This window comes from Fringilla coelebs (assembly GCF_963513975.1).
Source record: "Fringilla coelebs genome assembly, chromosome: 8".
In the NCBI taxonomy this organism is placed as follows: domain Eukaryota; kingdom Metazoa; phylum Chordata; class Aves; order Passeriformes; family Fringillidae; genus Fringilla; species Fringilla coelebs.
This window is the reverse complement of record NC_140066.1, coordinates 7,169,863-7,195,795: the sequence shown is the minus strand read 5'-3', so window position 1 is coordinate 7,195,795 and position 25,933 is coordinate 7,169,863. Positions and strand designations below refer to the sequence as shown.

At 42.8% G+C, this 25,933-nt stretch overlaps 1 protein-coding gene across 1 annotated transcript; it reads left to right on the top strand.

The window, feature by feature from the left end:
- The first annotated feature begins 9,373 nt into the window (after positions 1-9,373).
- On the top strand, positions 9,374-25,663 carry ZNF365 (zinc finger protein 365). The gene is made up of 4 exons (XM_084210250.1): positions 9,374-10,347; positions 19,393-19,573; positions 21,568-21,605; positions 24,097-25,663. The coding sequence occupies exons 1-4, from the start codon at positions 9,623-9,625 to the stop codon at positions 24,341-24,343; spliced, it is 1,191 nt and encodes a 396-aa protein (XP_084066376.1). The 5' UTR covers positions 9,374-9,622; the 3' UTR covers positions 24,344-25,663.
- Positions 25,664-25,933: the final 270 nt, after the last annotated feature.

Sequence of the window (25,933 nt, the reverse complement as noted above, 5' to 3'; positions counted from 1 at the left end):
CCTTGAAACCTCAAAAGAGCCATAATGCAACAAAACGTACTTGTCACATCACAGCCAATACTGGGACCCTAACAGGGATGTAAGGCTGCTCCTGGGGAATACGCCCAGAGCCAGAATACATCTTTTATACAGGTGATGCTTTTTTGTGGAATCACTGTGGTGTTGGATGGAAATTGTCCATTCACATGTAGGAGGGACTAGGATATCATTCCATGGTGTATAAGGATCCAGGGGGAGAAGTTTGCTGCAAAGGGCCCTGCAGACACCCTGTGCTGAGGTGATGGGCAGCACACCCTCTCTTCAAGCTTACCACAGCTGCACTGAAGGAAACTAGCCCAGCTATATTTTTCCCCCTACTCCAGTTCCTCTCAAAGTCAAACCATGGGGAGGGGATGAAACTGGGCTGTGCATGTGCTCTCCTCAATGTGAGATGGAAAATTTCTTGCTAATGATAATATTTTCCACCTAACAAGATGACCCATTTTTACTCATCATTAGGAAAAATCAGGGATTGAGTAGCAAATATGAGTAAGTACATTTTACCTGAGGATGGTTTGTCAGACATTTCTATCATCCTTCTAACCATTTCACAGCCTGTTAAATGAGCTGAGACAACACTTCATGTCACTGTTAGAATTTTAAATTAAAATTATGGTAACAATAAATAGCACCTCATGTTTTTACAGACAATTTCATCTAGAAGAATAAAAATAACTAGTTCTGCCTGGATGCATGCATGACTTGCACACATGCACATGTTTACTTTCTTATCTAAAAATCAATTTGAGTTCTAGGAAGCTATTTCTAGCACTTGATTCTAACTGTGTGTTTGTACAGTGTCATCAAAAAGCAATCAGGATGTTTAAAGAAAAACCAACAAACAGCAAGTGCATTTCATAACAGGTTCTTTAAGAAGTGAATGCAGATCCAGAGGGGAGGTTATCCAAGTCTGGTACAGAGGGACACCTGTTCAAAATAATCCCCAAATACTTTTTTGCTAACAGTGTTTGTGCACTAAGTCTGTTTTAACCAACAAATTAAAATCTCTGTTCAGGAATGTCTTCCCTATCCATAAACAATCTCTGCATTACATAGATAAGGCATTATATTATACATATCTGCTTATATGGATAAGGCCTTATATTTTGTGAGAGAAAACACCAGCAAAAGCAAGCCACTACCTAGCAGGAAGACTGTTTTTTCTTAGTTTATTTCATAGTGTGGACACTCACAACAGAGTCTTATTTTTTAAAAATACCTCTGCTCTGTCATACAGTCCCCTTCAGAAGTGTATTAACGTCCATCTTTAAAACACCAGCCCAGGAGGGAGCTTTGAAAGATGCAAGTGGGCTGTTGCTCCTCATCTGTCCTTTGCCCAAAGTCTCTCTCCAAAGGCCCATCTCTCTCACGCTTTTGTGAGGGACAGGTTCTTTCACACACATGTTGCTACACCTGCCTGCTACACAGACAAGAACACACTCTTGCTCAATGTGTTAAAACACATTAAACAGCCACTTGGCACCACAAGGCACTGAAGCACCCAGAACTTCATTGGCAGCTTTCACACAGGCAATAGACACATTACTAATCTGAACAGCTTTTTCTCATTACCACCCTAGTCACACAATTTTTTAGGCATTCCTTTCAAATTATCTTAAGACTTGACATTGCTAGGCTAGTGGAGAACTTCTTAGACAATTTTAGAGGTAATAAGTTTCATACATATTTGGCACCATAATGGTTTATGTTCTTACCTTACTGTAAAACCTCCAAACCTTCCCTGGGAGTCGTCACGGGCAGCTTCTCGCAACACTGGCTCCTTTTCTCTTTCTTCCACGAAACCAGCTGACTTCTTCCTGCCCCTTGCTCAGCTGCCTAACCCTTACTGTCCCTTGCACAGCCACGTGCCCCTCACAGCACAGCCTCCACCTCTCCTCTTGAGCAGCTAACCCACTCTTTTCTAACACCCATCCTTATTGGACATAGCTGTCACCTATTCAGGGTAGGCCTTAATTGGACACAGCTGTGGCCTATTAAGGGCGGGGCCTGTTCCTAATCCTTGGTAATTAGTACAGCTGCAACTCCTCAGGGGTGAGATTGCCTTCAGCACTATCTCTTATTCTTCTACAATCCATTACATGCCACCAAGTGTACTTTACTGGCTGTCATCTCAATAGCTGGCTAGAAAGTCATCCATGGCAAACAAGCTTCTCCAGGCTATGCCTCTGAGGCATCAGATTTTTGTAAGGAATGAATCATTCTCTTGTTACTAATGGTTTCACCTCTGAGCATTTCTAAAGGAAATTTACTGATCTAACCAAATAGCCTGAGTTTGGGATAAAGAGAGAACAGGCAAGGGACTCTAATCACAGGTAGCACTGCAGCTTTCATTAAAGCCTTGGAGAGAAGCTGCATGGGAAATTTTGCATGCTGGGAAGGCTCACCTGAGTTTAGCATAGGCATGAATCAGTTTGGAGATAGAACCAAACCCCATTTGGATGAGATCTGTTTGGACTCTGTTCCTGCTCCTTGTGGGAGGATCCTTGGCTGCAAATTATATAAAGTTAGCAGCCATCTGGGGGCAAAAAATTTGAGGAAAAGATAAAAAACACCATGGCCCAATACATTTTTCTCCTTTGGTGAACACATGTTCTCTCAGTTCCCAGCCTCAGATGGAGCTGGAAGTGTCTGGTCACACAGTCTTCAAGACCTACTGCCTGAGAGATAGATGTGGATGTGAAAACATCTGTTTTCAGGAAACTTTTTACATATTGACTCTTACCTATCTTTCAAATTGTAAATATATCTATGTTTCACTGCACATGTGGCAGTGGCAGGAGCACAGTATTTCCCAAGGACCGTGCCTTTTATTTATCCAATTTTTCCAAGGATATGTATCTGTTACATTTTTTAGAGCACAGCTTGTTTATTTGTTTGCTACCTGCATACATATTCACTGCACTTTTTAGCTCCTGTGAATAAGAACATGTCATTGACTTCAGAGCCTTCTTTTGAGAAGAAGCTCCTTTGTGCATAAAACCATTTGACAGAACCATCTTGCATGCTCACAGGTAGGGCCTTCAAAGTGGTATTAAAGACAGTCCAGCACCTTGCTCTGAACACTGCACATTTAGCAATTGCAAAGGGCAGCATTCATTATAACAACTGAAATTAAATTGTCCCTTGGAGGACAACACACTCTCCTCAGTTTGCACTACATAAGACATTGCTTTAACATAGGCCATTTGGCACAAAATACCAGATGTAAATAGAGGCCCATTTCTGCAGCAAGACACTGCCTAACACTTCCATAGTGAGTACCATTTAGAGAAGAGCAGGGCTGCAGCTAGAGACAAACAATTGCCTTGCTTTCATGCTCATGTGAATTTCATCCTATCCAACAGATTTCTGTCCTTGCCACATGCAATCTGCTGCAGAAGAGGCCAAGGACTCCAGAAGAGCTGTGCAGCCTGTACAGAAAAATATCATTTTTCCTGCCCAGTTTGAGCATTGCTTGGCTGCAATCTGAAAACTGCATGTTACCAGCAAAGCTAAAACACTGGAGAAAACCAGGCTCTTTCATCTCACTACCATGTAGGAACTAATGAGTGTTCTGTACTTTTCTTCTAAGTTTGTCCCTTCTTGTAGAACGTGTCTTCTCTTTATCATATAGGAAGCCTGTTGGCTTAGGTGAGTCCCTCTCCAGTAACTTTGAAAGCCTCATTCATTCCCCCCATTCAGAGTCCAACCCAGCAGAAGCCTCCAGCCTACTCAGTCATTCTCCCAGGACAGCAATAGCTGATCCCCCAGACCTTTACATGTAATGCAAACGTCAAAGTGAACTGCTCGCATGAATATCAGAAAAAAGAGGAAAGAGTGTGAAGGAATAGAATTGTCCCTAAGCATCCAATAAAATCAATATATTTTCAGATGACATTAAAGACACAAGTCTGAACTGTCTTCTGTTTCCCTATGTGATACTTGGGATGCAGGTACCCTGAGCAGAAGGGAATTTAATATATGGAATCATTTAATATATGACATCAATGTGAAAAGCTGCAGAGCCAAATTTTCTCAGGGAATAGAAATGACTACACTCAAGCTACAGAAAAGTTTGTAGCATTCTACTAAGTTTTGTCAGTATTCTTCTGAATACAAGCTAAGGTTTCCCTGTTGGTTTGAATTTATTACCATTGTGTAATAGTAAACAGAGAATAATATACCTTTTATTGCCCAAACTGACATTTTATTCCCTTCCTCTTGTTTTGGTTTTGTTTTCCTCCTTTTGAAAGAACTGCTGTGTACTGTATGCTTCACAGTCTAGGTATTTTTCAGTATACTCTTCCTTTGTGTTCCTTCTGGGTTATTGCATTATCATATGTAGAAAAGTGCCCCAAATGTAGTGGTCCTTAAAACTCATATGTTAAGATTGTTGATATGTGACAGCAAATACCAAGCAGCCCATGCCTGTAGGAACCAGAAGCAACATGGAAAATTCTCAGTGGCATTGAAGTCCCTGGCAATAGGAACTGACATGAATTTGAGATTTTACTTAAGAAAATTAAATCAAATAATTCCAAGTTATAGTAGTATGGATACTACATAGGAAATGTAATGGTATTTTCCTCATGATTTAAAAATTCTTATCTGAATACAGAAAATGCCTAAAGGACATTTGAAATTGAATTTTAATTTGAAATGAAATTGAATTTGAGTTGAAAGAACCATAAATACCTTCCGAGGTTCTGTCTTTCCAATGCTTCATTCCAATCAGCACTTGGCAATTGTTCTGCTAATTGAAACTTCAGTGGACACATGATTTTGCAAAAACATATCATCATTCATGTTGATATTTTAATTTCTAGAAAGACCAGTGACTGAAAAACTGTGGGCTTTGTGCAATTGATTTGTTTTTACGGTCAGATGTTGTGTGGAAACTTCTTTCCTTGGGCTGTCCCTTCCTGTTGATCCCAAATCCATTTCAGATTATGTGATAGCATTACCTGGCCAGAACATGGGAACAAGCAATGTTTTCAAATAAACTAAAATTGAAATGGGATGAGCTCTGGATTCTTCTCTTCCATCACTTGGGCTTTAGTATCAGCCATGTTAGAAAGTGCTCCCCTCCAAAATATCTTAGCTTTAATAACAAATTACCATTTGCAATGTATTTTGAACTTAAAGCTACAGAATCCTCATCCTGACAGTCCCAGTGCTGTAGACAGAGGTGCTGCTACACTGTGGCTGCTCACATGAGGAGCAGGAGTGAAATGGCTTTGTTAAAAGGCTCCAGTTTATGTTCATGAATGTTACAACTCAGAGCTTAGCCAACCTCTGAAGAAGAGGCACTGGAAACTTATTATGTTTCTCTTCCCTTTCAAAATAAGCACAGTAAAGAGTCACTATGCTGGAAGGTAAATCCCCCCAGTTTTTCCTCTCAAAAGGTGATAGTTACATTTTCTGTAACCTCCTAACTAATTGAAGTCACTCTTTTGGAAGAAAAATCAAAATGGCTGAAGTTCTAGCCATATCTCCTGCTGACTCTCCCCCCCACAGCCCATCTTTTGTCTCTTGGAAACTATGCTCACAGCCATTTCACACCTGAGAACTCTCACCATGTATGGACTAAATGGTGCAAATCAACCCATAAGAGAACACTTTATTTTCCCATAAGAGCACACCACAGTACCGGTAGAGAAGAGGAAAGCTCAACAACTTTCAGGAGTCAGCTTCAGCCAGGGGTTTCCTATCAGGAAAAGAATGAGTTTGGAGAGCCTGAAGGAAGGCTGGAAGCTGACTGCAAAGCCGGCAGGATAAGCTGCTGCAGGACCAAGGGCAGTCTTGCAGCTTGGTGCCTCTCTTGATGCTGCAGCAACTCATTTGAAAACACAGACTTGACTTCATGTATGATTTCAAAAGATGAAAGACTGACATTCAGATTGGAGTGCCTCAAAAGTAGGAGAAGGCAACAACTAACCAGCACCAACAGTCACGAACTCAACACATATATTCATGTTCTCCTCCTTCCTGTTCACTCTCCCTGCAAGCAGAGTTCCATTCAATCAGTATGCTAAAATGCACCACCAAAAGTCTCTTTCCTACTGCGTGGGTACGAGTGCCAGGGGCAGTAAAATGAATATTGTTGTATCTTTGATGATTCCTGAATATATCTGCATGTAAAGGTAATATGAATCCTCATCTAAGGCACCACTGCCACATAAATCACTCAAAATACTTCTTTCAAGTTTCTAAGGTCTTTCCTTAGATTTTACAACTTGCTTCTTACTTCCTCTCAATAAAGAGGAAGACGGCAAGTATTAAATGCAGGTAAGTTTAAGCTGCTCAAGTTATGTGCATCTGTAGTTCACACTCAAACACTGAGAAAAACACAGCACTTCCCAGCATACAAATTAACTGAACTGAATAGGCACACCTATTTCGGGCACAGCTTTACAGAATGAGGGGACTGAGCCAGAGCCAAACTCCCAATCCCATCTGTATGCAGTGGTAACGGATGTGCAGCTGTGTGTTTTTATATAACCATATATAGTTCAGGCAAACTTCCCCAAAAGTAATTCCATGTAAATTCATGCCTCCTATAAACTGGCTAGATCATGCAATGAAGACCTGTGTGGGGAGTGTGGGCGTGAAGAGGAGAGACAAAAATTTCTGACACCCCTTTTCAAAGCAAACCAGTACACAAACAAGGAAATCAGAGGCTGCTGAATGTAGCCAAAGTCATCATAGTGAATCCAGTTCTACACCACATAAAAAACGCTCCCACAAACATGTCAGCATTGAGAGCCTGAAGGGCAAGTGAAAACAAAACTGACTCACCTATGTTCCTCATTTAGAATAAGAAAAATAAAATATCATAACATAAACAAGTACGGTAACATGTAAAAAGAAAACCAGTTTTTTAATGTTCCCTTTTCTATCTACCTTCAGTAAAGTGGAATCATCAGCTTTAAGAAAGCTTTAACCTATTTTAAGGTCAGATGGGACTCTGTACAACAGCTGCAGACTACTACCTGAAAAAAGGCTGAATACTATGAATATTCCACCTTCCTTGCAGCACCAAACAGGTTGGTACATGCTGTTTTCATTTAAGTAACTTTTATCCTTCTGGAAATTATACTGCAAAGTGTTTAAAAAGATCTTGAAAGAGAGAGATGTATACAAATAAACAGGATAATGCCTCCCCAGCAGCTGGCAGAATTTCACAGTCCTACATTATGGCTATGTCAATTTGGGCTTTGCCAAAGTGATAGGGGTAGATTCTACTCACTCCAGATTTAAATCAGAGAGGATAAAGCTCAGACATATAATGGCTGATGCACATTCTCTGCACACTTACTGGTATATTAAAGGGACTCTGTTCCTATCCAAATGCTGAGAGAATGACTGAACTGGACATCTAAATGGCAGCATCAGGAATTGAAAACTGAAGACATGAGGAGCTGGATCTCAATCCAGCAAAACAAATACTTGGAGTGCCAGTAAACCCTTGAAAGAAGAACTTCTGGGGCTAAATGTTTGCCTCATTTCAGATCTAAGGGGCCAAAACCATATGGCTTAGGCTGCAGAACAATAGGCTCCTTCAAAGTTATCAACATTTTCTGTTCCTTAAGACCATGTTCCTTCTCATTAGTGTCAGCTGGAGAGGGCAGGTCGATGTCACCTCTTCTAAATGTGGATGAAGCCTCAGGAAGCATCCCATCATGCTAAGCTCACCACACTTGTATAGCATTCATCTACACCTTGGAGCATCAGCACTGAGTACCTGTGACATGGAGGAGGTAGAAAGGCAATGGGCACAACAGAGAGAGAGAATGGGCAGTAGAGGACAACAGCCAAGGAAGTGGGAACCAAAACATGGTTACATTCTGTCAGTGTTGGCCTCCTACAAAGAAACAGTCAGGAGCCCCAAATCGGGCAGCAAACATTGTTCAAAGCTATTCCCTCCTGATCTCCTTTCTAGGTTTTGGTACTGCTTGATGACAAAAGAAGGGCAAATCACCACATTTAGGCAAGGTAATAAAGGACAACTAACTCATGCAAAATGATGCAGCCTGGATGGTAGCCCACACACTTCAGAGATTAGCTGAAGCTCTGAAAAGCAATTTGAGTAACTTCCTTTGATGTACCATCTGGTGAATAATTTACTGGGAATGTCTTAATCACATCGAAGGTATCTATCAATGTGCTCAGATTTTCTCAGTGTTTAAGACTCTGCCTGTATATTGTGCTCAAGGAACGGACATAATAGTACAGAATTAAACTTTACTGCAGTACTCCCACAGTAATAAAAAAAAAAACCTGCAGCAAATTATCAGTATGGCCTCAAGGACTAGGTTTAGGAAGAGCAATATTTCACTATTACCTCAAAAAGGCTGCTACTCTACAATCAGCCTTGCTCATGTTTTATGCCACATCTGTGGCATAAAAAATGTTGAGAAGCACATCTCCCTATTCAGAGGGCTTATTATCAAGGTTCTCTAACATCAATCACATGGGTTTAGACCCAAAGTAGATTTAGACTAGATCTAAGGAAGAAATTTTGTGCAATTAGAGCAGTGCAACACTGGGACAGGTTCCGAGAGATGTTGTGGATGCCCCATCCTTGGAAATATTCAAGGTCACATTGGACCGGGCTCTGAGCAGCCTGATCTAGTTGAAGATATTTCTGCTTATTGCAGGAGGATTGGACTAGAAGGCCTCTGAAGGTCAACCCAAACCGTTCTGTATGTCTATGACATCCATTTGTCATACTCTAAATGGGAGTACTACAATTACTGCTTCCCTTCCCTAAATATTGAGACTCAATTGGGGTCATATTAAAAAAAAAACCCTAAGTGAACAAACTAAAAACACTACAAAACTTACTGGATATTAAGTAGCCAAAAAGCCCTGAATACGCCTGAAAGCCAAGGCCAGATTATACTTATTTGCATGTGCCAGTCCTGTCTTGATGCTTAAGTGCTTTAAATTGCGTTATCCTTCAGCATCACCCCGCGCAGCTCACTCAATGCTTTGCTGTGTTGACAGGACCCCGCAAAGCCCCGCGAACGCCCCCGGCCAGGTGCTCACGGCAGGCGGGTCAGGAGGAGGTCGCTCCGGCGAGGGGAGCGACTCCGGTCCCGAGATCGTGCTCCCGTCGGCTGCTGACACCCACGGCCGCCCGCAGCACCCCCCGGCGGGCATCCCCGCCCCTCCGCATCCCCGCCGCTCCCGGCTCCGCATCCCCGCGTCCCCGCCGCTCCCCGCTCTGCATCCTCGCCCCGCCCGCCCCGCCCCGCGGGCTGATTTACGGCTCTGCTGAAAACGCCGCCCCGCTGCCGCCACCAGCAACAAGTCGGGTGAGTGCGGCGACCTTGCGGGCGGCCGAGGCCCGCGCCGAGCCGGGGCCCGGCGCCGCTCCGCTCCGGCAAGGCCCGGGCGGAGGCCGAGGCGAGCGCAGCCGCGCCGAGGCGAGCGGAGCCGGCGGGGCCGTGCGGCTGGAGCGCCGCGCCGGGTGGGCGCGTCCCCGGGCGGAGATGGCGCGGTACCCCTGAGGAATCGCCGGGAAAGTTTCCCAAGTTTCCCGTGGGGCGCGGACGCGGGCCGTTCCCTCCGGCGAGGAATGCAACAGACAGCCCGGGATGAAGGCGGGCACCCCTGGCCGGAGCCGCTCGGCGGCGTCAGCCTCCCCTTCCGCTGCCCGCGATGCGGCGACCACACCAGGTTCCGGAGCCTCTCCTCGCTGCGGGTGCACCTGGAGTACAGCCACAGCTTCCAGGAGAGCAGCCTCCTGGCCAGGAGCAGCCTGTTCTCCCCGCTGAAGGACGCGGAGCTGGTGTCTCCGCCGGAGCCCGCAGCGCAGGGCAGCCCGGGCAGCCCCGGCGGCGTTGCCGCGCAGCCCGCGGGGCCCTACCTGAACTTGGGCGGCGCGTCCTGCGGGAGCGGCAAGGGCGAGCAGCCGCGGGAGCTGGCAGCCGAGCGGCCCGGATCCTACCTGGCCAACTATGTGTCGGCTGAGTCTCCCAGCGAGGTTTCCAAACCCGGCCTCTCGGCCGCTGATTCCAAAGCCTCCTTCGAGGCACACGTCAGAGAAAAGTTTAACAGGATGGTAGAGGCCGTGGACAAAACGATCGAGAAGCGGATCGACAAGCTTACCAAAGAGCTGTCCCAGAAGACGGCGGAGCTGCTGGAGGTGCGGGCAGCGTTCGTGCAGCTGTCCCAGAAGAAGCAGGAGGTGCAGCGGCGAGAGCGGGCCCTGAGCAGGCAGGTGGATGTGGCGGTGGAGATGATCGCAGCCTTGAAGCAGCGGCTCAGCGAGTCCGAGGAGGAGCTTCACCGGAAAGAGGAGTAAGTGGGGAGGCGAGTGCCGATGGCTTGGCGAGGGCTGGCCAGCTCCTGCGTGAGTGACAGCCTTTGGGGGAGAAGAGAGGGAATGGCTCAGTTGCTTGCTGATTATGAAAGGGCCTGGAGCTCACCGCTTCAGATCACTATATTGCTAGAGTTATAGCCCATGTGACCATGTCCCCTGCAAGGCAGTGGACAGCTCCCTGAGCAGGTGGCTTTCACACTTGGCTCCCCAGTGACTAACAGGGCCGGGGACAGCTCCCTGAGCAGGTGGCTTTCACACTTGGCTCCCCAGTGACTAACAGGGCCGGGGACAGCTCCCTGAGCAGGTGGCTTTCACGCTTGGCTACCCAGTGACTAACTTCTACACTTTCAAATGCCGTGTTGTGCCTCTGGTTTCATGGGGGTAGGGGCAAGTAGAAGCTCTCCTCAGCATGTAATGTGATTTACACTGCCACCTTTAATGCATTGGCTTTTTAAGAAGAGATGGGTGAATAAGTCAGGATGAAGTATGCAAGAATACCTAGTAGCACCTTTTCCCTTAAGCCGTCTCACCATGGTCACCCTGTGGAGTGCCACAGTCTCCTGTGCATCAATGAAGCTTTACTGGAGACAGTGTTGAAAAGGCCATGTCCAAGTAGTTCATGTCTAGTGTTTTAGATGGACACAGAACTGTGGAACAGGAGTCACTTATATGGGATTGGGAAGCAGATGCCAGAGTTCTGACTAACCTAAGCCATCTAAAAATACATTCATGATGCATCCATTAAAAATGTAGTGATAGCTGATATATAATTTATACATGAACGACTTAGTTTATTCAGCACTTGCTGAAACCTTTCAGGCTTTTCAGAGCAACACAACTTATTTTAGAGAAATAGAAATAAAGAGCCTTGGTAATGGTATGCCTCTAAACCAATTCATCAGCTTACAAAAGGAAGATGAGAAGTGGTAGTTGCCATGACACTGATCTTACAAGAAATAAGGAAGGTGGTGTAGGAGTTCAGTGTAGGAAGTTTGGAGGGCTTTCATCATTCCTTCCTGTAGTCTAAGGACAAGAAAGAAAAGATGAGGATGGCTCCCACATCAGTAGGAGCCATCTATCTTGAAGCAGAGCTATAGATTTTCCAGAAGAGGGGATACATAAAGGTGGTGGGATTTGAGCCTCTCAGATATTCCTTGAAGGGATATTCAGCAGAACCTCTGATTTTAAAGTATGAGGTGATCCTCATGGAAGAGAAGACTGAAAGACTTAAGGTGAAGCTGAAGCTGAATAGTATAACCGAGGCAGATTTAAAAGCACACTGGAGGCTGGAGGGGAAGCCATGAAGATAACATAGTTTCAAGCAGTTTTGATATTCCCATCTAGTCAGACTGCCCTCCTGGGCTCTTTCACAGTGTGAGTCATCCTATTTCCTCTAGAAAAGTGTCTTAGAGCGGGAGGGATTGCTCTGTGAAGGTCCTTCTTCCCTCTGCAGACTACCAGGAGACCTCAGGTAAGCAGCTGTCTTAGGCTAGATGCAGAATTTCAGATATCTCAAGTTAAGTGTCTTGAATCTTACCCCAAATTAAAGGCAGATTGTGTTCTAAAAATCAAGACTAGGATTCTAAAAGGAAAAAAAATGACTGTTGGGAGAAAGAAACCATTCAGTGGAACAAACCCAAAGTTCTGCAATGCTGTAGAAGAAGAAAAGACCTTGAGGGAAAGAGAAAAGGGGCAACTGAGTCATCTGTGTAGAAGGAATGGGTATGATATGGGAGCATGGCAAAGGACACTGATCTTTGAAAAGAAAAAGACAGCTGAAGTTGTGATTTTTAATTGTATTAGGAAAAGGAACAAGGAAGAGGCCACATGCTCTTTGGCAGACTACTTACCAACAGCACTGTCAGGCTGGTGTTCTGAGGCTAGAAAAGACTGAATACAGAATGAGGAGAAGTGGGAAAACATTGTCCTTCATACTAGGGCATTGCCAGGCTCAGGAAAGGGGCAGGAGCTCAGATGATTGCTGTTAGAAATCTTGTCTTGAAAGGAGGAGGGTGAATGCATAAGCAAATGATGAGGTAGCTCCTAAGTTGATGTTACAGGGAAGGCTGAAGGTTACTTGGCTAGAAACACTAACCAAAAGAGGCAGCTGCACAAGAGACTTCACAGAGTACTCAGAGAGTATTGCTCTTTAGGGTTTTGCTTCCACTTTCAACAAAAAGACTTGAAAGCGAGTGCAGCAATAGGATCAAGTGAACAGCTCTTACACAGTAGTGTGTTAATTTCTAAAGGTAAATGTGTGTAATGCATGGTAGTGGATAGGATGGAAGAATACCAGCCCTGACTACCAAGGGGGAAGAGGGCAGTCAGAATATGTTATTGCCTGTATCTGTGCCCAGCCCCACAGCATTGCCTCTGAAGTAACTCTGAGGACACTGGGAGGGTAGGCAGGGTGAAAGAATAGGTTGAATTCACTTAGGAAAAACTGGAAGCATGTTGGGTTTTTTCTCATTTAGATGATTCCTTCATTTCCCATCTTGAGGGATAACATGGGATAGTGCCATAGAAAAATGCACTGTTTGTCTTTCCAATTGAAAGACATTGTATAATTAGCAAATTGAGAAGGAAGGTAGGTATAAAAAATGCTTTGTAAGAGCAGGACTGATAGTTCTAGAGCAGCTTTTCAGAGTTGATTCTCTAAAAATGCCTGGGACATTTAGCTTTATTCCAGCAGCAGGGTTGATGTGCTGTAGCAGAAAAAAAAGTTTATGACTTTGGTAACAACAGTGGCACTTGTCTGGCTTTCTCATGGGCTGTTGGTAAACTCTGAGACCTGTCTATATATTCAGTCTTTTGTGTGTTCATAACTTACTTGGTGTGCTAAGAAGACATTGCCCTTCAAAAAAGGAGGATCTCAACTTTGGCTTTGATTTCTGGAAGAAGTCCAGATGATTAGAAAGCCAGACAAGACTGCATAATGGAAATTGCAGAAGTAGTTCTCACTTCAGATTGTGGAAAGTCAAAGGCGTCCCTTAGGGACTGCTTTGATACTTGCTGACCTTCAGAAATAAATGCTTTAATCAGTTTCTTTGGATTTTTTTTCCATAAGCAATCTTGTGAATATGGATAACTTTTCCTAAAATTAGCATTGGTATTGAGCTCGTGTAGCTGAAAATCTTTTCATCTTAGCAGCAGAAAAAAGAAAACGCCTTCCCTGAAACATCTGAGTGTTAGTTTAGACCATCAGCTGGAACAGGGCTGCCCATTTGAAGAGCTTGTAGGATCAGTGGGGTTATTTCTTTAGACTTGTCAGTTAATTATTTTTTGTTTGTTTTAAATAAGGCCTTTAGCAGTCCAACAAAAGCAGCAATGAAGTGAAGATACTTTTTTAGTTAAATTTTCTTTGTTTCCTTACAAAAACTGTAGTGCCAAAATGCATGCAAGTATGTGCTGATACTGGCGTGAGGCCCTCTGTTGAGGGGTAGGACAGCTGGAGGTACAACACTGACTATACTAATACATAGCTGAAATAGTATGACTCTAAGCACAGAGCTGCTGAGCAAAGGAATTATTTAATTAGAAAATGTGCCCTGAAAGGATTTTCCATGTTTGATGAAGGAGAATGCAACTCAGAGTGAGCGCTGTGATCTTAAAGATAACACAGAAGTGTACCCAAAGGGCATAAGACTTTGTTGAATAAGATATCAAGAAAACCATTGAAACAAAAACAGCTATGAACTTAACTGCTAGGGGACACTGAGAGACTTGTTTCTGGATGTTATGTAAGAAAATTGAAACTGGTAGAATTTGATTTTCAGTAAGTTTGAGCAGGGTAAGAAGGGATGGTCTTTGGCTGGAATCTACCTTCAATGCTAACTTAAAAAGTGAAGCTGTTTACCTTGCCGTATCTCTGACAGTAATGTCTCTAACCAGTCTAATGCATTTGTTTTGAGACTGGTCATGTCTCTGCTCTGACATAGCCTGGAATGCAAGGATTAATTCAGAATAGCTGTTGTGGGCAGTAGTTATTCTTGCCAGTGGCTTCACGTTAAGTTTGCAATTAATGAAATTATCTGTGCAGATAACATCTTGACAATGGCATTAAGAGTTGGCTTTTAGAGATCACTGCAATTTGTGCTTTAAAACAGCTTTCCTTTTAAAAGGGGCTTCAGTTGTACCACAAAACAGTTTTGATTTGCTTTAAGCAGAGTACAACTACAATTACACATTGTTCTTCCACCCTCAGTTTTAGGTAATCCTGCTCCCTCTTTCCTGTTTTCTTTCATCTTCCTACTCATGAGATTACTCCCCCCCATGCAGCTCCACAGGTTTAAGCCCAGCATGACTGTCCCACAGAATGGCTCTGTGAAATAAAGCTTAAAATCTTCAGTGTCACTTCAGTAAAATCAGGGCTTGGTCTAGAACACAGCCCACTGAATGGGTACAATAATTTTCTGAGGGAGGAGGTGTGAATCTCTTAAATCAAATGTACTTTTAGTGGTGTAGTAATGTGAAACCGCAACCTAATGAATAACAGCAGCCTTCAGGCAAAAACACCAGTTGGGTGATGGATAAGGTCAGTGGCATTAATACTTAATGAATATTCATATTAAATATTTTGAGAAGTAAATCACTTTACTACTTACGGTGGTAGGAATTTTCCCACCTTCAGGTAAAATAATGGTTTGGTTTTCTATTGATTTTAGACAGAGATATGCTAAATGTGATTCTCTAAAGTGATTTGATATTGGATGCAAAACCTGCATGGAGCCTCTTGCTTATCTCCACCTCCAGAGCAGCTGCAGGTGTCAGTGTTGATGTCCACAGTCCTGGAGCCAGTGCTATGCATCTGTGGGAGGGCTTGGTTGCAATGTGAGAACTCATTAGCCCTTCTTGTCAGGTGTTAAGGAGCTGGAGCTGTCGCCCCCTCTGCATTTAGTCAGTGTATGTCACTCTTAGCTGTTGAAAGTCATACAAACACTGAGCATCTCCCAGGATCCCTGTGCTGGCAACTGCTCCAGTAAACAAGAACTGCAGCTCACTCATCCTAAAGGAGCGCTGAATAATCCAGTGGTAAAGGCAGAAGAATAAATGTCACCTAGTCAGCCTATGATTTATAACTTTATTTACCACATCTCAAGTTGTTTCATGGTAACAGCCTCCATAAAGAAGTTTTTGGGCTAGGCTGCAGTTGGGATGCAAAATGCCAAACTACTTAAGTCTAGTTAACTGTAACAGGTGAACTGCCTGGCAGAGTCAGATTAAAATAAAAGCTTTGGCAGCAAGCCTTTCTTACTTACAGTGAGTTCTTCCCCCTGCACTTGTTTTTTCAGCTGAACCTTTGAGGTGCCTGCTGTACTGCAGTAAATTTCCCCTGGACTCCTCTGGCTCTCGAAGAACTCCTTTCTGGCACTCTGGCAGTACAGGCATCTCCTGCTCCTCTTGGACACCTCCCAGGTTGCATCCCCCTTGTCTTTTCCCTCTCACTTGCCTCACCCTGCTGCTGGCAGCGCAATACACCCCCTGCTCTCCAGGCAGCAGGAGCAATTCCCTCATCCTGAAAGGTTTCATCTGACAGAGCATTCCTCCAGGACAAAGCAAGAAATCCACTTTTCTCCCTGCTGCCCAGTCACAGGCCCTGTAAACATTTTGCATACAGTATACCTTAGTGTTGGTATAGTAAACTATGAACAGATGAGATTACAGAAATTTAAGAGATCTAGGGTGCATTGAGCATCATCTACACCACTCAGAACATGTAGTGTCAGGATCTGTTGCTTAACCCTATAAGCAGGTGCCAGGGTGCAGAGCTGGGTGGAAGGGGGCAGGATCTGCTGGGCAGAGGAACAGAGCAGAGCAGTAAAGAGATGATGCTGAGAGCAGAGGAGCTCTCAGGGGGAGTTAATAACTCCATGTAACCTTTCCTCAGTATAACAGAAGTGCTCCAGATGTAGAATAGTCAATGCAGGGTAGCAGAGACCTCTTGTTAGAAAGGGCAACACCTCAGGTCTGAGCCAGGCTTTAACAAAGTTGTTCCTGTTTCAGGTGAATGCTGCTCACAAGGCTGTGCTGTCAAGACACAGAGCCCAGTGGGCCTATGCTGCTGTGCCTCTACCACATGGGCCCCACAATATTCATGGCTTCAGCTTACCCCTGACTTCATGAAGGGCAATGTCAGACCTCTGTGAACATCTATCTTTCCACAAGCATGAGAATAGAGAGTGAAAGACAAGAATTCTGTCATATAATCCTCTAAAATTTGTATCCAGAAATAAAATTGAAGGGAAAGGGTCATCAGTATGGTTAAGAAAAAGTCTGGACAAACTACAAGCGACAAGAAGGGCAATTAGACAGATAAACAGCAGCTGCAGGAAGCTACATGAGTTCTTTGAACCATTTCCCTATTGTTCACTGTGGGAGGAGGCTAAAAATTCTTCTGGGAACTCCCTTCAGGTAACGGAGGCATAGCTGGGCAAGGAGTGAGCTCTCTGAGGAAGAAGTGGAAGTGTTGGAGCAAGTAGAGAGACTTATTAGCAGTCACTCCTCAGGGCTTGATCTTGTTCTTCTGAGGGATGAGAATGAAGTGAAAACAAAGAAAGTAGCTGAACTAACAGAAGTGCTGCTTATCAGTGCAAGGTGTGTGACAGAGCCCTAGTGTGTGGGTGTGTTCTGGCTCCTGGCTTTCCAAAGGAAATTTACAGAGTGCGTTTCAGCCCAAAGGAAAATGTTTAGATTAAAGTTATTAAAGGTAGGTTCATAGGCTGTACAAAGGCAGCTAAACAGAGAGAAGTTATGGATATGCTATTATTGCTGCTAATAACAGTTCTTACAAATAATGGCATGTAGGATGCCAAGTTATCTTCAGTCTAGAAAGCAAGGACAATACTAGGGAATTTATTGACATTATGAGTCTTTTCTCCTCCTGATAATCATCTAGATCTTCCTGAAAAAAATCTGCTCTCCCCTGGCCTCCTTATGGTATATTAATGAGACATTTGTAGGAAAGGAAAATCTGTTGGTGATTTTTTGTGCCTTAGAACAGGCAACTAATGAATTCTTACTAATTACCTTTGCTGAGATAATTACAAATGTTAGCATTCTTGAAACTATCACCCTTTTAAAAAAATGCCAGTTACTCGTGTTTGTGGCCTCCTGCTGCGGCAAAACTCAGAAGCTGACTGACTCCCTGGGAGGGACATCCTGGTGTCCAGGCTGGCAGCTCCCCACTCTCCCACCTTCCCACTGGAGGGTCAGCAGCCTGCCAGGCTGTTCACAGCTCTTTCTTACCCAAAAGGAGAGGAATTTGGAGCCAACCTGCTGAGTTGCTGTCCTTTTGAGCTCCCTGTTGTCCCCTGTAAAAGAGGACCCTGATGAAATGGTAAGGACTTCAGGTTGCTCCTACGTTAACCCAAAATTATATGAACTGGCTAATGAAGTGAAGTTAATAAGTTATGAACTTGAAGAAGTCACAGTGTGGTGACAATAAAGCCCTAAAATTTACCTCAATGAGTTTAGATTGGCTTCTCCCTAAGCGTTCCTCAGTGACTCTCTAGTATCAGGTTGCTCTGGGCAAGCTAATAATCACTAAAACTGTTCAGAGCCTTGAAATTAAATGGATTAGCTGAGCTTAATAAACAAGTTACCCCTCTGTTTCTTAAGCCAGATTTTATGGGTGAGTTAATATAAACTAATATTTATCCATTTTCTTCATCCAAACAATACATGCTTGTTTTTACCTGATTCCTACCATTAGATCAGCCATGCAAACAGAACTCTGCTGTAGTATGGAGCAGGCAGACACAGCCTGAATCCTAGGTGGTGAATTTCCAGGGCTGACCACTCTTAGCACAAAGCAGCTCACTGTTGAAACAACTATACTTCATTAAACCAATTCACTACAACTATGTTGAGTTAAAACAACGAAATGCAGAGAAACTTTGGATTTGTTATAAACAAGCTAAGCTTTGAAAGGTTATTTCTGCCACAAACTGTTTCATAGTTTCTACATAAAATGCTTTTTCCTCAGGCAATGTATTTCTACTGAGCAATCATGCCCTTTTTCATTTGGCAAGTTCTCTCAACTCCCACCCATTTTGTACAAAGCAAAAATTAACATGGCTTCACTGACAGAGTAAAAAATATTTATCCAGGCATTTATTAACCAGGGTAGTCCTACATGTTCAGATTTGTCTTCTTTTGTAATACATGCTTCAATCTACAACCAAACTTCTTCCACCCAAATAGTCCTTTGATATTGGAGGTCCAAGTGGTGTCCTGATTACTGATAGTAAGTATGCAGAGAACTTAGAAATGAGCAGTGGCTCAGCTGGGAGCTTTCACAGTCACTGGTGCTCTCTGTTTCTTCCAGTTGGGTAACCAGGCAAGACACATTCCCAAACTCCTCACCTAAAACTTGTTCTTCCCACACATGTACTCCTTCGTCTATAATCTGTAGATTATCTGTTAATCTCCCATGTTCCCTCTGGCTCCAGATCCTAACACCACACTTGGACATACTTGTAGTAATGCAGTCAAAATTAAATTTAATGGCCACAGTAGTTCTTTTGAGTTAGAAACCACCCTAGCAGCAACATTAAGACCATTGTTAGATTGTGATGAAATGAAAAGATAAATTTGGGAGTTCATCTGTTTCTCTTCATGTTTCAGAGCTAATATTCTCATGGTTAAGTAAAAAAAGAGAAAGCAGATACAGCTGTCTCCACATAGCTTGAGATGTGATGCTTAATCATATTTCTACTCTGTGGACCATTAAAGACTAATTCCAAGACACCAAATAATGTGAAAAAAACCCACCCCAAACCTACTACCCTAAATTAATAATAATGCCCTAAATTAATAAACCTAAATTCAGCATTCGGGCTTCCAGATCTTCACTTTGTCCACAAAAAAGTTGAAATCTTCTGACAATGGTGGAGGACAGTAATTAGCCACCACAGGCTATTGCCATGGCAAACTGGAGAAGCACCAGTAATTTTTGACAATGGTGAGACCAGCGAGCTGCTGTTATCTAAATGTGGCCTCTTTGCAATGTTTCCATCTTGCAGAGAAGTTGTTACTTTCAACCACTTCCTGGAAGAAGCAGCAGAAAAAGAAGTGCGGGGGAAAGCCAGGCTGCAGCACTTCATCGAGAACCTGTTGCAGCGCGTGGATCTGGCAGAAAGGCAGCTAGAATATTACCAAAACCAGCAGATGGTGTGCAACCACACTGACATCAGCGAGCACGTGGTAAGCCAGCAGAGCCCTTCCCTTTGCTGTCACCCTCCCCCTGCAGCCAAAGCTCTGCACTTGGAATATGGGTGGGCTCAGTGGCTCAGACTAAGCACTACTGCAGGCAGATGTGCATTTGTGAAATGTTTCTTTAGGTGTGTTTTATTTGTGTTTTAAACTGCCAATTTACATAGGGGAAAGGAGCAGAGAACATAAGAGCAGCAACAGCCAAAGATGATAAAGGCAGAGCAGAGAGTAATGAAATGTTTGATAGGTATTTAAAATTTTTCCAGGTTTGGCTATTTCTGCTGTTGCCTTTGCCATGAACACTTTTTTTAATGTGACTTGGCAGTCTTTTTGGGATGCCTGAAGATTTTCAGGAAAGATATAGATCCCTATAGGTAATACATCAGCTTGCTGGCAAATCATCTTGCCTCTGGTAGTTACCTATTATGGGACTCTTAGAAATGGTGAATGGATTCCCACAGGCCTGTATCCCATGGATTTGAAATTCAAGAACATTATTTTTTAAAATACATTATTTCTTTTATAGCCCTCATTTTTAATACCTAAACTCAGTATTTTCCTACAATGCATTACATTTATATGAAAAGTTTTAGGCACAGGACTTCCAAGGAACATTTCAATTTAACTGAGTACCCCATGCTGCTTGTGCTAAGTAGTTGCTCACCCTGGGATGTGAGAAGAAGGCCCAGCACTGAACAGGTATGCAGTGGTGGAAAGGAAATGTTCCCAGAGCTACTTGGAAGACAACAAGCTTTAGGTAAGACCTGAATAAAGGTAGATGAGCTGAAATCCAGTGCAGGCATCTCAGACAGAATCTGTGAGAAGATTATGGAGCACTGTACAGATGGGCCTCAATATTAAATCATCTCTCTTGCTCTGGATGTGTTTATCATAATGCCAGGCTCAGCAGTGTCCCTTGGGGAGGGCTCTGATGTTTAAGGCAACTGCCCTGCTTTCTGGGTGACTTCAGCATTCCTCTAAGGTCATCCATCCACATATTGACCATCCTGACCTTCAGGAGGTACAGGAAAGTACACCATGAGATGGCTCCAGACACCAACCAAGACAGATGACAAGAAAAGTCAGGCTGGGCAAAAATCCATCTGCACAGTGTGGACAATACCAGGGACAGAAGGAACATTTACAAGAAAATATAATAATTTTCAGATGCCAAAACTGACTTGCTTGTCTCAGTGACTTCATTAAATGATATTCAAAAGCTCAGTGTAGCAGCTCTGATGAGAGCACAATACAAAGAACCTATTTAGTATTAATAAGAAAATCAATTTAAGCTGAGCTGGCATTAAACACCTCCTTTTCTGACCCCCACCAAAAGAGGGACTAGACAAAGTGTTTCCACACTGCGAACCAAACTGCTGTAAAAAATGAAGTCATGCAAATTTGGCCTGGCATTGCAGCTATGCTGTCCCTAGCTGGTCTCAGGATTTGCAGGAGGGGGAGAGAAAGGCTTGTGTCCTCGCCCTCCACCCTTCAGTGCAAGTCTGGCAGAGCCAAAGCCTTGTAGCTGGAGTCTCCTAGCCACATGTGTAAAGGAAATGTATTACTGAAAAATTAAAGGATCAGAGAGAAAGTTAATTTCATACAGCTTATTCAGCCACTGGCCTTTATTAATTATCTTGAGCACAATAATTACTTCTCATTGTATCCGTACTGTTTAATCTAATGTAAAAGATCTCTGTTCAGCCCACACTTCTTTAGCAATTTACTTTGATTATAGTTACAATAAAAATAATGGGAAAAATCTAACCACTAACAACTCACACATCATGAATTTTAAAAACATGTTCATAAGATGGAAAAGTAGTAATCTGTAAAAGAGATGGCTTTTTTGGTTTCTTTCCTGAATGTTCTAGTTTCAACATGTGAGAATGGAAATACAATTTTAAAGATTGTTTATATTTTATTCTTGTACTTTAATTACTTGAAAATGTAGTAGTAATAACCTGGTTTTGTTTTCATTGCAGTTTACAGACATTTCATTAAATAAGAAACCCAGATGCCTGTATGTATATCTCCTTTTATTTTTAACTTAAATGCACTGAGTTGACATGCTTGCATTTCTGTTTTTACGTTTTACCTTATAGATTGGGACTTGTATATGGTCTCTATGTCATATAATTGAGGAAAACCAGATTTCTGCTAAAACTAAACTAAAATCAGATATTCTCTAAAGAAAACAAAGAATGCTAATTTTCTGTTAAACAAATTACTCCTTCCTGCTGACTGTAATAGCCTATTGCAAAGCTACAGGAGTTGAATCTCTTTGGCTCACACAAATGAAATTGAAGTTGAAAATATCTTTAACATTTGTAGGTAGGAGAGAGACAGTTGTCATTTCCTAACTGACAGTAACAATCATATCACCAAACTAGTGCCCTGACAAAGCTTGGGCACTAACAATCTCAGGTTACTCAAGCAGCTGTCCTGGGAGCAGCAGAACTAATTGGGGCTGGTCTCCCATGTCTTTGTGACTTGGTCATGAGTTCCAGCAGGTGGTTTGGAGCATCACGTGCTGCTTGGCCAAGTGGCAGTCAGGGCACTGCCTTTCTTCAGGGCAGCCTTTCCTTGTGGGGGACACAAGTTTAGGACTTTTTCCCGTTGCACCACCACAAGTCCTTCTCCATAACACAACAGATTAGGGATACGTGTGAGGAGAAGTTCAGACTCTTTACAGTCACTTATGTTGCAGAGCTGGTGCTTTCAGTGAAAAAGCATTTCCTGCATCTGGAGCTGGCAGCTTTGCATTTCACATGCAGTGACCTACATCTTTCTCCATCTTAGCTACTTTCTTACCCTGACTCTGAACTGGGGACAGACATCCATCTTCTCTGCCATAAAGTTGTTCAATTTAAGTCAGTTTAGCCCCTTTAGGTAGCCCCTGAGATGATATTGACCTTGGCCTTCTGGTTTTAGTAGCTTCATTCAGTGCAGCAGGGGACTGCCTAGCATCACCTGCAATAATGCCTGTGTATGCTTTGGGAATAAATGATGTTGCTTCTTCACCATAACAACATCTGAGAAAAACAGAACACTGCATCTTTTAACAACAACTAAGTAATGGACTGGAAAAAACAGAACCCAAGAATTGATGGTAAACTGGAGTGACCAACACCTGTGCATTTACACAGGTAATTCCTAAACCCCAGCAAGTGGTCAGAGCCCAGGCCTGCACCAAGCCAGGATGACACAGTGCCTGCAAGTTCCAGCTTAGACCTGCACAGCATTTCACCCCCCTAAACCTCCCCCTAGTGAAATCTGCTTAGCAAAGCTGCCAACCAGGTAATGCTGTTACATAGGTAAGGCTTAGTTCCTACAATGATAGGTGGCCCTCACAGCCTTCTACCAACAGACTTCCATGACACACTTCTCATCTTCCTCAAGAGCAGGAGGGTTTACACTGTACACATGTCAGTAACCACAGCTTTTTCCACAACTGGCTTTGTCAAGTGTGCAATATGATTTAAGTCCTAGAAGTAATACTACAGATATATGGTTTTCAGGCTATGGAAAACAGCCCTGTGTGATCCCTTAAGAGATCAACTTGTACATCAGCACATCTGCTCTTCAGTCACAGGAGCTGGGTAGACATGAGCTGGTGCCTTACATTCATAGTTCTGCTGTTACACTACATGTATCTGCTGTAAAACATTTCAAGATTATGTTAAAAGGGACTATCATGATCTTAGCTAAACTGTGGAACTGCAGTTTTGATGTAATATTTCAGAGTGCATGGTTCAGCCTTTGCAGTACTGGGCACTTAGCTGTCACTCCACCTGAGCTCACCAATTTCTGCAAATCTTGCTGGGTTTGAGCCATCATAGAAGGAACAAAGAATTCAGCTTACTTTGGCCTTTAAGCTTTCATACCCTTCTTCCCACCAGTTTTTGTATTCCCCTTTCTTCTTCTCCTGTTTTAAATCAAAGCCTAAAAGGGAAGCTTAAAGTTTCCCTGGATGGGTGGTCAGCACAAAGGCAGAGCATGGAGTTTCCTGAGCTATTGGCCATTTGTAGCAGTAGCTCCCTGGGGCCTGGGTGCAGTCCAGGGCAGCACTGAGATTCCACACAGAAGTCCCTACAGCTCCTGCACCTTCTTTCTACTCTTACTGGTGCTGTGTGGTCTTCCAAAGACCAAGGGATGTTCATTCTTTGCAGAACATGAGCATGTGGATCTTTAAAATCCCAACAGATCACCAAGTATAGACCTGAGTAAGATCTCAGCACTCCAAAATCAGCAGAATGCTGATCAGAATCGAAATCAGATGAACACACATGAAGAGTGCACCAGTAACACACGTAGGGCTTATTTTAGTGAGGAATGCTTTTGAATACTGAGAAATGTAATTAAACTTAGAACTCTGTTTTTAACATGCAGCCTCATTCTGTAAAACAAAACTGTTTTTGTTTTCAAAATTGTAAGGGTTTGGGATATTTTGGGTACCTGTCAGTTTGCAAGACTGAATAATACTTATTAACAATCACTATTATTAATTTCAGGAGCAGAGGAAGTCAATACGCTTCATACAACATCCCTGATGCAAAGCCTCATTCCTTTCAAAAAGGAAGGATCTTGTTGAAAAAAGCAAAGGATGAAAAAGCCAGCTTGCAGCCAGTGAAATGCTTCTATGAACCTGTTGATTGGCCAAGAGAAATATGGAGAGCACAAAAGAAGGGTGAACCAGTCTGCTCTGCCAGGAAAGTGAGTGCAAAATCAAAGATGGGTAAGAAGGCCAAACCGCTATAGGAACGGTGAGCAGTATACAGCAACACAGGAACTTGGCTTCAACACAACAAATATTGAATGAAGTTAGTCATCCTACTTTTTACTATCCATCTGGCCATGCCAAAACATATCAGATATAATATATAGAAATATATACATATGGAAGTTTTATATTATTTAGTTATGCCATTCCCTCTTTGGGCGCTATAAAAGAAGTGACATTTTATTCTGTTTACATGGAGGTTTTTCTATTTATTCATGTATTTATTTATTTATTTAGTCATTTATAGAGCTTATTTTAAATGACTGCAGTTATCTTGCTGGGCAGTACTGTGGCTGTATGTTTAATTATTTTAGTGGCAGCATGCTCTAATCAACTGGTAAATTATTTTCCATCTGTGTTATTCCTGAAGTTCAGAGGAATCCATTTAATCGGCACCAAAATATTCAATCTTCCAGCTTAGGTAGGTGTAAGATCAGTGACTAACAGACATACTTAGATGCAAAAGGCCTACTCAAAGTTGCTCAAAGGCTGTTTACAGCACTAGATTGCTACCCTGGGTTTTTGGCTATAAGCACATTTCCATCTTTTATTAAATACATCAAACTACTTGATCCTGCCAGCAGCCACGTTGTCTCTTTGGTACAAGTTTGGGCTCCTGTGAGGTGTCCCTTAGCAAGGAGACCAGGAGCTGCCCTGACACGCACAGGCCAAATTGGGCCGGAGGAGGAATTTCAGTGCCAAGTGCCAGCAGCAGATTGTCAGCTGTGGTGCAGCAAGTGACAGGCTAAAGCGGTGTGTTACTGCATGGCATTATGTTCAATCTCTGTGCTTGGTCTCAGGCATAAGAGGCCCAAATAACCATGGTTATAACCCAAATCCTTCACATTTTTATCTCTGAAGAATCTTTACAGGGCTGAGAGATCACTGACTTTGAGCTAAGAATCCAAGTGCAAGGCAGTTGGAGTTGACTGCAGAACACGAATGTGTGTGTTTACACTGGTTTGTGCCAATTAAAAGGATCCTTATTTATCAGAGAAATTATTTATCAAGATTACTTGTGTGTACAGTATTCTGGTAACATGAATCCTCATGCCATGTTTACAGATATGAACATCCTGATGATGTTACTGATGAGATTTGTTTTCTCAAGGAAAAGAAAGGATAGGTGACACAGGTCTATGTGATTTATTTTTTAAATGCTCATAACAGATGTAAATTGTTTATGTGGAAAGTGATTTTTACAGTATGTGTACAAAGATTTGTGAAAAATGTTTTTCATTTTTTATAACTATGTCTGTAAGCAGAACTGAGTATTAAAAGACAGTGTATCACTATGATTACTGCTGCAATAAGCACCTGAGTTGCAATATTTTTAAAGCAGAAGATGTCCCATCAGTCAGCTAGGATCAGGTAACTACAGATGTCATACATTTGTCAGTGTACAGAGGTCCCAGAAAGTAGCAGAGAGAAGAAAGAGTATTATTCCTCACTTTTATTTTAAATAGTGTATATGGAACAATCAGATATATGTTTAAAAGTTTCTCAACACTGTTTCAGTAGAAAGTCACAGTGTAAAACCAATTCAGGTATTTAGGTTGTAATGATAT

Coding starts and splice junctions, on each gene's coding strand:
- ZNF365 (XM_084210250.1), top strand. CDS start 9,623: ATGCAACAGACAGCCCGGGATGAAGGCGGGCACCCCTGGCCGGAGCCG. Junction 10,348..19,392: donor GAGCTTCACCGGAAAGAGGA/GTAAGTGGGGAG, acceptor TCCATCTTGCAG/AGAAGTTGTTACTTTCAACC. Junction 21,606..24,096: donor AATAAGAAACCCAGATGCCT/GTATGTATATCT, acceptor TATTAATTTCAG/GAGCAGAGGAAGTCAATACG.